At 53.4% G+C, this 11,958-nt stretch overlaps 1 protein-coding gene across 3 annotated transcripts in view; it reads right to left on the reverse strand.

Annotated features, from left to right (window-relative positions):
- Window positions 1-11,958, reverse strand: part of Megf8 (multiple EGF like domains 8) — a 47,707-nt gene that overhangs the window by 25,204 nt on the left and 10,545 nt on the right. The window contains exons 6-20 of one of the 3 annotated variants that reach the window (XM_050127120.1): window positions 10,752-11,167; window positions 9,996-10,141; window positions 9,701-9,823; window positions 7,292-7,446; window positions 6,930-7,049; window positions 6,239-6,383; window positions 5,995-6,158; window positions 4,015-4,215; window positions 3,454-3,654; window positions 2,446-2,682; window positions 1,589-1,707; window positions 1,376-1,507; window positions 1,176-1,289; window positions 703-951; window positions 38-237 (exon numbers count right to left, since the gene is read on the reverse strand). In XM_050127120.1, the coding sequence (XP_049983077.1) occupies window positions 38-237; window positions 703-951; window positions 1,176-1,289; window positions 1,376-1,507; window positions 1,589-1,707; window positions 2,446-2,682; window positions 3,454-3,654; window positions 4,015-4,215; window positions 5,995-6,158; window positions 6,239-6,383; window positions 6,930-7,049; window positions 7,292-7,446; window positions 9,701-9,823; window positions 9,996-10,141; window positions 10,752-11,167 (2,722 nt within the window). Of the gene's footprint in view, window positions 1-37; window positions 238-702; window positions 952-1,175; window positions 1,290-1,375; window positions 1,508-1,588; window positions 1,708-2,445; window positions 2,683-3,453; window positions 3,655-4,014; window positions 4,216-5,994; window positions 6,183-6,238; window positions 6,384-6,929; window positions 7,050-7,291; window positions 7,447-9,700; window positions 9,824-9,995; window positions 10,142-10,751; window positions 11,168-11,958 lie in introns of those variants that run through there. The other 2 variants (XM_050127119.1, XM_050127121.1) reach the window with 2 other exon arrangements.

The raw sequence follows: 11,958 nt of genomic DNA on the forward strand, positions 1-11,958 counted from the left end.
CGAGGCTGACCATGAGACTCAGACCATGGTGGCTTACCCTGGCACTCATCACAGGAGCCAGGTCCCCGCCTACGGCAGTGGCTGTGGAAGTTGCAGCCACAGTCTCGAGAGCAACGTGGGGCAGGGGGTCCTGGGGCAGGTGTGGGTGGGGGCAGATCAGAGGTCCAACCGAGGTCACACATGCATGTGAAGTCTGGGGGACCGCTACACACACCGTGGCCACAGTCTTCCAGGCACCTGAAGAATCATGGCGGAGGTGGAGGAGAACTGGTGGGTGCAGAGTCCTCAAAGCACCCCACCATCTCCACCCACTGCAACACTCTCACTAGCAGCTGCTTCTTCCCATGGTCCTGTGCTGTGCAAGTAAACCTGTTTCCAAGACAACCCTATCACACGTGGTGATACCTGTCTCCATAAAAACCACATAGCACCACTACGAAAACTCCCTTCTAACTAGGTCCTCTTCCATCTCCACCGCAATTCTGAAGGTTATGGCCCACAACCCAGGTGCATCCTGTTCCTATGGTAAAAGATTACCTCAGGCATCCTGCTATTCCACTGAGGTCCTTCTGCAAGGTGAAAACTCCATGCTAACTGGGGATACCAGTTCTACTGAGAGCCCAGTACCATGACGGCTTCCTCCCTCTATCTTGAGCTCCAGCCCTGAGGCAACATTTTTATGGCAACCCACATCTCACTCACGTGCGGTTACAGTGTGTGATGCCATCGCCCTGGTATCCACGCTGGCAGTGACACTCATAGCTGAGAGGCGTGTTCAGGCAGGTCGCCCGTGGGTGACACCTCGCCAGGCCCAGGCGGCATTCATCCACGTCTGGACAGCGGGCATAAGCCCAGCGGGCAGGGAGAGCCACAGGCAGTCCCAGGCCTTCTCCCACCCACAAGGAGCAGTTCCCCCCACCCAGCGGTCCAGAGAAGTCCCCTTGTAGGCACCTGTGGGGAGAGAGATCAGAGGGGGTACAATATAGAAATACGAGACAACAGGGACCAGTGACAGACAGGAAGAGACAGGAAAGCAAAGGAGAAGGCACAGATGGCAATAAGGAAACAGGAGGGCAGTTACAGGACAGAGGACGGGAACAGGTCAAAGAAACCAGTCATTAAAAACATTTAGCTGGGAGAGCCAGGAGACCCACCCAGCCAGCCAAGTCCCTCACCGTCCCAGAGTGGGGTTGTCTTCATTGCCACACCAACCACATTCGTGGCTCTGCAGACACTCGTGACAAGTCAGGAAGCCACCGCAGCTCCTGCACCGTGGCTCTGAATGCACACTGCAGAGTGACAAGGGCTAGGGGTCAGAGCCCAGGACATTCCCCTGCTAGGAGCTCCACCTCATCAGCCCAACCCTTTAGCGTACCTGTCGTCCCAGCCACGGCAGCCCCCATGTGGGTACCGGGCCAGGTAGGCAGCAAACAGGAAGCAGGTGTGCGTGGACTGGCACCAGGCACACTGGCTAGAGTTGGCCAGACAGTCCTCACAGGTCAGGCGTCTGCAGGTGAAAGCAGGCCCAGGTCACCGCAGCCCACACCCCCATGCACGCCTGCCCCCTCCCAGTCCTAGCTGGACTCACTGGCTACAGAGTGGAGGGCATTCCTCTGGATTCTTCAGAGCACCTCGACCGCGGCCTCGCCGGCTACATGCTGCATCCCCTTTGCGGCTGGTGCTCTGATGCCACTCACAGAAGGGGTCCTGGGGTAGGGGGGAAAGGTCAGAACTCAGCCATCATCTGCCCAGAATCCAGCGGCCACTCCCTCCTGCCCCTGGTCCACCTGCAACCATCTTCAGCCACAGCCATGTGTCGGCCTACCTAGCCTTCACTTCACCTCTCTGGATAACAGCACTTCTGTCAGGAGTGGGGAGGCAGGAAGATTTAAGGGGGGAGAAAGGCAACCTCAGCCACTAGACCAGGAGCCAACACAAAACCCAACTGGCAGTCCAACATGGTGCCACGTGCCAGTAAACCCAGCACTTGGGAGATGGAGGCAAAAGGATCATGAGTTGGAGGCCAACCCAGGCTAAATAGCAAGACTGAGTATCAAAAGAAAAAGGATCAATTTCTAGCCAATGAAACACAGCTCTGCACCGGACTGAATGACCAGGAGAGTCTGGGACCCATGGCCTCCCTGCAGATCACTGGAACAAACTGTCCCTAGAAACGGGCAGCAGAGCAGAGGAAGCTGGATGTCCCCAGCTGGAGCTAGCAGGCCTGACCACTTTCTCCAGGCTGATGACAGTCAAGCGGGCAAACATCCACCTCCCCCTGGTGAGGAACGCTCAATGGTTTTTCTGACCTCTGCCACGGGGCATACTCCGACTCCCAGGTGCCCATCTCTTCCAGTCCCACCTCCTCTACTCCCCACCATCTGCCCTCACCAAGACCCCTCTACTGTCTGTGCCACCTCTAAGGGAACCTATCCCAGCAGACACCTGGGTGCAAGCATGGCAGTCTCGATGCTCCTCACAGAGTGGACAGAGGGCAGGTACCAGCACCAGCAGGGACTCGCCGGTCCCGTCATCCTCACAGTGGGCCCCTCCCTGGCGCAGGTGACAGGTGGCACTGTTGAGGCACCAGCCACAGCCCTGATCAGCCAGGCAGCCTAGGCAGGAGGAGTAGGAGGTGCAGGCCGAAGAGCGGTAGGGCTCCAAGAAGAAGAAGGAGATCTCCTGGGGCAGGGCACACAGGAAGGAGTCAGGTTTGGGGTCAACTGGAGGTGGTGACCACATGAGAACTACAATGACAACTCAGGAAATTGGCACAGGAAAGGGGCAGGGTCTGAAGGACTCTAGAGGTCAAAGAGTAGAGGACAGGGGTCAGGGAGGAGTCAGATCTGGAGAGAGGACATAATGAGTGGGGATTAGGTGTACCTCAGGAGTAAAGCACTTGTCTAGAATCCACAAATGAGAGGTTGGGGGGGGTGGCACAAGGATAGAGCCCCTGCCTAGAATCCCTCAGTGAGAGGCTGGGGTGTGGCTCAGTGGTAGAGCCCCTGCCTAGAATCCCCCAGTGAGGGGCTAGGGTGTGGTTCAGAGGTAGAGCCCCTGGCTAGAATCCCCCAGTGAGGGGCTGGGGTGTGGTTCAGAGGTAGAGCCCCTGGCTAGAATCCCCCAGTGAGGGGCTGGGGTGTGGTTTAGAGGTAGAACACTTGCCTAGAATCCCCCAGTGAGGGGCTGGGGTGTGGTTCAGAGGTAGAACACTTGCTAGAATGCACAAGGTCCTGGCTTCCCTCCTACTATCTTCCAAAAGAAGACTATAGAAATCATATCAGGGCCTGGGACCAAATATTAAGAGTCTGGTAGGTTCAAGGTGATGTCCAAAGTTAAAGCCAGGAGTTCAGGTCATGATCAAGTGAGTTAAGATTTTGTCACTTAAGACTTGGAAAGCCCAGAGGATCTGAAGCCAGAGCCTAGGAATAGAGAAGGATCCTAGATACTCACGCTGCCCCCTGGCACTCCAGTCCGGTCCCACAGGAGAGTGAGCTCGCTGTGCCCAGGGCCTGCCGAGCCATTGAGCTGGCCTCGGATCTCCACGGCATACTTGTGGCCTCGCCCAGGTAGTGGGAAGAGGCGAGCAGAGCCAGGGCGCTGCAGACGCCGTGTCTCCTTCTCTTGTTGAGCCACCCAGCGCCCCACCTCCTCCTGCAGTGGGGTGAGCAACAGACAGGACCTCACACCTCTCCACTCTCCTTCAAACCACCAATCCTCCCATCTGAGGACACCAGCTCTTCCTTCTTCAACTTCAAGAAGCTGCCATCCTCCCCACAACCCACCTCCTCCTCCTCAGGGGAATCTCATTTGTCACTCAAACCTTCCCCATCATTCCAAGAATCTTCCCCAATTCTGCTCACAAATGAAAACTCCATCTCCCTTTAAGGATACACCCCATGTCTGAATGCTCCCCACTGTCCCCAAGAACCCTGACATCACCACAGATGCCTCAAACCACACTCAAGACCATATTTACCAAAAATCACCTCAGGATATTCTAGAATCCCTCACCATGTTCTCAGTGTCTGGGCCTTTAGCCATCCGGGCCAGGACATGGAGGCGTTGGGCCCGAGCCCACACAGCCACATCCTCAGCCCCAGGGCCTCCTGGCCCTCCTGGCAGCAGAGGGTGGATGAAGCCTCGGTAGACCAAGGATACATCTGTCTCCGGGCTGGGTGTCAAGGTGATAGTTGTACTTCGGACAATGGAGACCTGTACCATTGGAGATGGAGTGTGTATGTAAGTACCTCTCTGGACCAGCACTAAGTACCCACACCCCTCAGGCCAGACCAGTACCAGAGAAGACAAGCCAAATCACCCTCATCAACGAGAAACTGAGACAGGGCACTGAATTTAGACAGCTTGCCCATCATCCCTCTAGAAAAAGTGTCAAGACCAAATTCAGACAGTATAAACAGGTTCTACCTGGACCCCCAAGCCAACCTCTTCTTCAGGTCATAGCAAAACTCAAAAGACTAAGGGGCCAGCAGGATGCCTGGGGGGTAAAGCTGGATGCCATGCAAGCCCAGAGACCTGAGTTTGGTCCCCAGAACCTATATAACGTAGAAGAAAACAGTCATCTCCACAAAGCTGTCCTCTCTTGGGAGATAGAAGCAGGCAGCTAGTTGTGAGTTCAAAGCCAACCTGGCCTACCTAGGGAGTTCCAGGCTATCCAGGGCTACATAGTAAGAACCTATCCCAAACAAAAACAACACAAAAAACATGTCCTTTAAACTTGAAGGCTGGACCCTTTGGCATCTTTGTCCTCAGTTCCCTGCTCTCTCACCAGCCCTTCCAAGGCTAGGCCCAGCATTCCTAGTAACGACACAGCACACAGGGTGTGAATCTGTAACAGCAGAACAGAACAACCCAAGTACTCATCACGAGACTATTTATGTAACTCACAGGACCTGGACTTGTAGGACCACACCTATAAACCCAGTACTTGGGAGACTTAGGCAGAAGGACAGAGGCCAGCCAGGACTACACAGCTAGACCTTCTCCCAAAAGCAACAATTAAATAAGCCCATACAAGTATAGCATTTAAATGTAAACAGAATATTATATAACCATCCAAAATAAGAAGAGTGAGCTGGCACTGTGGCAGCGGCTTGTGACTCCTTTCCTCAGGAGGTGGAGGAAGGCAGATCAGCCTCAGGCACACAGAAAGTCCAAGGCCTGTCTAGGCTCCTCAGGAAGGGAAAAGGGGGCACACGGGAACGTGTGTCTTACAGTGCCAGTTCTTCAGAAGGCAGCCAAGAGAGGATCACGTGAGCCTGGGCTACCAAGGCCAACCTGGGAAACATATCAAGACTCTGTCTCAAAAGAAATACCAACTAACGAAAAAGAGTGGAAGTATTTCCTAAGTTCTGTTATGGGAAGGCCTACTTGGATATATTAAGACAACGCAGGCTGAGTCTGGAGGCAGAGGCAAGAGCATCACCACGACTTGTTTGCTGTGGTGGCTCATGACTGTCAACGACACAGGATTCACCATCCAGGAGACAAATCTCGGAGCATGCGTGTGAGGGAACGGAGGTGGAAAGATACACTCAAAACGTGAGTGATGCCAGCGGAAACAAAACCGGAAAGCGAGCTGAGTTGCAGAATTCGCCTCATCACTGCCTCGCATTCTGGTCACCATGCCTTCTCCACCAATGTGGAATGAAGTGCTTTGGATTTTCGTTTTGTTTTTGAGACACAGTGTCACTATATAGGACAGGCTGACTTAGAATTCAAGACTCTTCTCTCTTGCCTTAGATTCCCAAGTGCTGGGATCACAGCTTGAAATCCAAGTGAAGTTACAGCACTTCACTTGGTTACAGTGAAACAGAAACGGTTACAGGAAGGGTTAAGTCTGGCTTGGTGGTGGTATGCATATTTAGCATGCACAAAGCCTTGGGTTCCATCCCCAGTACTGTCCCCCAAAGATTTATTTGAAAAGAAGCAACTCTAGGTTCATAACTGTCAACTTCATCCCCTGGCCCCCACCTTGTCAGGCTGAGAGGCGTTGGGGGGCTGCTGGAAGGTGAGCAGATGCAGGCCAGGCAGGAAGCTCTGGGTGACACAGGCCTCCAGGGAAGTAACGAAGACAGGCGCTGGCCCCCACCAGCCCACGGTGCCTGAGATCTGTTCCCCTCGGCAGCGGGCCTGCTCTGAGAGAACAGAAGTGTGGGAGGCTGGAGGGTCAGTGTGAGGGACTCTGAGCCCCTCCCCCACTACTACTGACACTCACCAGGCCTAGGAAGGCAGCTCTCATTGTGCACACACCAACCTAGGGCCCCGGGTCCCCGGGGAGGAGCTGTGGGGCTACTGAAGGCTAGACATGCTTGGCAGTCACTTAGGAGGCGGCCTAGGCCCAGGCAGCTGGCCGCTGGACACTGTAAGAAAGAGTAGAGTCAATGCATACTGTCCTCTGGAACTCAGGAGAGCTGAGAACTGTGGGTACATGGGCTGGGCAGAAGGCCAGCCACGTGGCCAACGGGAAACTGGAGCAGGGATGGCCTACAGCAGCAGTTCTCAGCCTGTGGTCACAACCCCTTTGGGAGCTGAATGACCCTTTTACAAGGGTCACCTAGACCATCCCTGCATATCAGGTATTCCTAACAGTAGCAACACTACAGTTATGAAGAAGCAACTGACATACTTTATAGCTGGGGTCACCACAGCATGAGGAACTGTATTCAAGGGCCACAGTGTCAGGGAGGCTGAGAACCACAGCTCAACAGGAAGCCAAGAACAAGGGCTCAGGTATCTAGGACCAGGTTCCTAAGGTCAAAGGGGCTCAGGGTTTAGGAGAGGTAAAGGCTCTGGATGGGTGAGGCAGGAGGCAGAAATGAGGACCTTAAAAGGCTGACCATTTAGGCAGGGAGAGTTAAAGGCAGGCCTCTGTGATAGTGGACAGGGGGCCCGGGGCAGTCACTCACCGCTCCTGAGGAGGTCCCGGGAGGAGGGGCTGCTTGGCAAGCCCCCTGACACCAGCTACATTCTGGGTCTCGGGAGCAGACGCTATGGTCTGTATACATGGAACAATAGTCCAAGTGGTACTGCAGAGACACGGGACACAGGAAGCAACACTGCTCTCAAAGACCTGGAGCTGTCTGCCAACTTTACCCCTGTGATTGTCCCAGGTAATCCCTATCATTCAGTGCCTTAAGGACCCCATCCCATTCTCCCTGAGCCCTGGGAAAGAAAACCTATACTACAGAACACCCTGTTCTTCCCACTGCTCTCCACTTCACCCCTCATCCTCCCACAGCCCCCCTCTCCCTGTCACCCCAGCGCTCACATCCAAAGCAGGTGCCTGAAACACGAAGGGGGGCACCTTGTAGGCCATCAAGTCCCCACGAGGCCGGCCACTATATCCCCCAGCCACCAGCAGGACACTGCCGCCAAGCACAGCTGCCACATGTGAGTAACGGCCACTAGGAGGTGCTGCTCGGCCTAGAATGCAGTCACAAGGTAAGACCTTCCCCAGCTTCTGCCTTCCAGATTCTCGCTCTTCCAACAGCCTAGATAGACTATTGCTGTTTTAGCTCCTACCTAGCAAGGAAACCCTCCTGGCCTGCCTGGCTCAGCACTGGCTTATACCCTCCCTTCTCTCAGAAGCCCAATGCCCCTGTGCAAACTATCTCAAATAAAGCATGATCTTTGCGACAGACAAGGACTCAAATCACACATGAGTTTTTAGGCAGGAAACCCAACCTTGCCAAGTCCTGGTTTCTTTCCCCATGAAAAGAACCTCTACCCTTGTGGAGCTCGGAGGACAGGATGGGGAGCCCCAGAAGCTGAGGCCTCGCCTGCCCATGCCACCCAGCAGCATCAGGCTCCCCTCTGGTGACTTCCCCGACGTTCTGGGGAAAACCAAGAGACCTGTACAGAGCTGTTCCGCCTCTCCTGGATGTGGGCCTTAGTTCAAATCTGCCAGTCAGAACTCAAAATGAGGAACCCAATTCCTGCAATTCCTAGGAAAGAGGAGTCTTCTCCCTCTGGGCATTTTTGTTTTATTTTGCTTTGGTTTCTGAGTTCTTTCTATTTTTCTATTTATCTACCTGTCTGTCTATCTGAGACAGGGTCTCTCTGAGCAGTCCTAGCTGTCCTGGAACTTGCTCTGTAGACCAGACTGGCCTTGAACTCAGAGATCCACCTGTCTCTGCCTCCTAAGTGCTGGGATAAAGGCATTAAAGGCATGTGCCACTACACTGGGCTCTTTTTTTTTTTTTTTTTTTAGAAATTTATTTAATTGTATGTGCATTGGTTTTTGCCCAAATGATTGTCTGTGTGAGGGTGTCAAGTCCCCTGGAACTAGAATTACAGACAGTTTTGAGCTGTCATGTACTGGGAATTGAACTGAGGTCCTCTGAAGAATAGCCAGTTCTCTTAACCTCTTAGTCATCTCTCTAGCCCCTCCCCCTTTTTGACACAGGATCTCCATCTGTAGCCCCGGGCTAGTCTCAAATCCAGCCTCCTGAATGATGGGATTACAGAGCTCTCTGAGAATGGGAAGCAGAGCCTGCCACCAAGACTGGTAACAGGAGTTCAATGTCTGGGACCCACATGGTAGAAGGAGAGAACAAACTCCTGCAGGCTGTCAGGACCTCCACACATGTACTCTGGCTTGAGCACACACACACACACAAGCACACACAAACAAATAAAAAGACAAAACAAGTAGGAAGAGAAGGGATCCCAGCTGAGAACCAGAGAGAGAAATGGCCAAGGCCATCTATCACCGAGCACCCAGATCCAGCCCAGCCTGATGCTTTCACCAAAATGAACCAAGAAATGAACCTTTTCTGCTTTTAAAAAGTGAACCGAGGTGGTGCACACCTTTAGTCCCAGTACTTGGGAAGCACACGCGGGTGGATCTCTGTGAGTTCAAGACCAGTCTGGTCTACAGAGCGAGTTCAAGGACAGGACAGACTACACAAAGAAATTGTCTCCAAAAAACAAACAAACAAAAACAAGGAATCCTGGAGACAACCTGCTGACCTCTCCACTGTGTGAGTCACGCTTCACACATCATATCAGAACCCCATTTCTTCCTCAAGGACAATAAGGCGCAGGCATCAAGGCATGCTGTTGTGTAGATGCCTGTTTGAAGTGTTTGAAGTCAGCCATTGCGGCTCTACCTCCTGCCCACTACGACTATGAAGTCACTCCCCTTAGGAAGCAACTTAGGGAGCTACAAAATGGTAAACTCCCAACTAGACCCTTGGTTCTGGAGCTGGAAAGATGGCTCAGCTGGTAAAGTGCTTGCCTCAGAAGCATTAGGACTGGAGTTCAACACCCAGAACAGTCACAAAAATACCAGGCACGACAGAACACCTATAATGCCAGCACTGTGGACGTGGAGCCAGGAGGAAGCCTAGGGCCCACTGGCTGGCCAGACTAGCCTAGCTGGGGAGCTCCAGGCCAAGGAGAGACCCTGACTCAGGCGGACTATTCCTGAGGACAATACCTGAGGTTGTCCTCTGGCCTCCACATGTGCACACTGCACATACACACACATTCACACATTTAAAAATAAAAAATAGAATCAAAGTTAAGTGCCCCTGCATCTGCTTCCTGGTCAAACACCATCACACCTCCCCCTACCCGCCCCCCCCCCCAGACCCTGCTTTTCTCCAGAGGACTGAGGCAGCTCTTGCTAAAATTCAGAGACCTTCAAAAGCCTTCAGGCAGAGGAATGACTTACCCTCAGGGGTTCCTGGTGGGGCAAGCTCAGCCCCTGACACCCACTGGTGGCAACCAAGGTGGTAAAAGAAGATGCCATCTTCATAGCACTTTTCCTCCTGGTAATGGGTGTGCACATTGCCCCCTGGGAAAGGAGGAAGGGCACAGCTCAGGGAAGACTTGGGGGAGGGAGGACACCCGTGAGGAGTCTCAGCTCAGGGTGGGCTCAGGCAAACCTTGGGGGAGGGAGGGACATTCAGGCTGAGTCTCAGCTCAGGACGACAGGTAGGCAGACATGATCAGGGAAATCGCCTCACCATAGACCACCATGTAGTTTCCCAGAACACTGGCTGTGTGGAAGGCTCTCTCCCGTGGACCCTGGAGCCCATCCCGGCCCTTCAGCGTGGTCCACACACGCCGATCCACATGGAAGAGCTCAGTGGAGTTCACCCGCACGGAAAACCTACAGGGAAGAGACAGGCCAGGGCTCAGGGGAGGAAGGGCTTCCTTCCCTCCTCTGGCTTCACTCACCCAGGACAGAGACGACCATGACCCTATCCCATCCTAAGCTGATATTCACTATGAGCAGGACCCAGGTCTGAGCAGGGTCTGGTACCTTCATAATCTGGACAAGTGGGAGTGTGTGGAAAGTGACGGTCAGAGCCTGAGTAAAGGGTCAGAGCATGTAAACAAGGGAGAGTGTGTAAATAAGTGAACAAAGGAATGGTGAAAGAAAGAAGTGTCGAAGCTGGGCAGTGGTGGAGTACCCCTTTAATCCCAGCACTCGGGAGGCAGAGGTAGGAGGATCTCTGAGTTTGAGGCCAGCCTGGACTACAGAGCGAGTTCCAGGACAGGCTCCAAAGTTACAGAGAAATCCTGTCTCGAAAAACCAAAAAAAGGAGAAGGAGGAGGAGGAGGGAGAAGGAGGAGGAGGAGGGAGAAGGAGGAGGAGGATGAAGTGATGGCATGAGCACAGGAGTCTGTCACTGAGCAAAGACCTCTCAGGATTAAAGTCACCAGGGTGTTTGGCTGGTATGGCCCTGAAGCACAGGAGTACAGGACAGGTTACTCACCGGGCAGTGGAAGGCCGGTGTCCACCATGAACCAGCAGGGTACGGGACGAGGCATGGAATACCATAGAGTGGCCAGTGGCAGCAGGGGGTCGCCCACCTGCTGGGATCACCTGCTCCCAGTAGCCCCTGCTGGTGTGGTCCAGGCGGAAACGGAAGAGGCCAGAAGAAAACAGGTCATGCTGAGTGCGGCCACCGGACACATACAGCCAGATGTCATCCACCAGAGCAGCTGCATGGCCGGCCAGGCCTGGGGGCCCAGAGGGACTGGAAGCAGGTGGAGCCAGAAGCTCCCAGTGGCCTCCACCCAAGGGGCTGAAGGCCCACACATCATTGGTGAGCAAGCCATTGGCCAGCTCACCACCCATCAGCACCAGGAAGCCAGCCCAGGCCACGGCTACATGGGAGTGCCGGGCAGCCTGTTGGGAAGAGACAAGGAGACAGAGATGGTGACATGTAGAAAGGGCCAGAGCAGAGAGACATAAAGACAGAAAAACAGACATGCAAAGAGGGACTAGGAGACAAGTCAAGTACAGCTGTGACAGAGGTAAGAGGATCACGAGTTCAAGACCAGTCTGGGACATACAGTGAATTTGAGAGCAGACTAGGCTACATGAGACTCTGCTTCAAGCAGACAAATAAGCCAAACAAAACAGAAGAAGAAGGAAATAAAGAATAAGCAAACAGAAAGTCAGGCCTGGTGGCATGCACTTCTAATCTCAACACTTCTGAGGCTGAGGCAGAAAGACTGCCATGAATTCAAAGCCAGCCTGGGCTACAGACTGGGAGCCACATCAGCCTAAATCCTTAACTCAAAATAAAAGAAAGAAGGAGTCAGGAGGTAGTGGTGCATGCCTTTAATCCCAGCACTCGGGAGGCGGAGATAGGAATCTCTCAGTTCGAAGCCAGCCTGGTTGGTCTACAGAGCAAATTCCGGGACAGTCAGGGCTATTACATAGAGAAACCCTATCTCAAAAAAGAAAAAAAAAGAAAGAAAAGAAAAAGAAAAAAGGAAGAAAGAAAGAAGGAGGAGGTGATGTGGGAGTGTCATATCAATCTGTTGATTTCATTGGCTGAGCAATAAAAGAAACTGCTTGGCTGGCCCTGATAGGTTAAAGCATAGGTAGGAGGAGAAAACAGAATAGGATGCTGGGCGGAAGAGGAAGTGAGGTCGGACTCTGCGCTGCTTCCTGAGAGACCCGACAGCTCT

Source organism: Alexandromys fortis, unplaced genomic scaffold, assembly GCF_014885135.2.
Source record: "Alexandromys fortis isolate MF-2015 unplaced genomic scaffold, M_Fortis_MF-2015_v1.1 scaffold_262, whole genome shotgun sequence".
NCBI classification, from domain to species: Eukaryota; Metazoa; Chordata; class Mammalia; order Rodentia; family Cricetidae; genus Alexandromys; species Alexandromys fortis.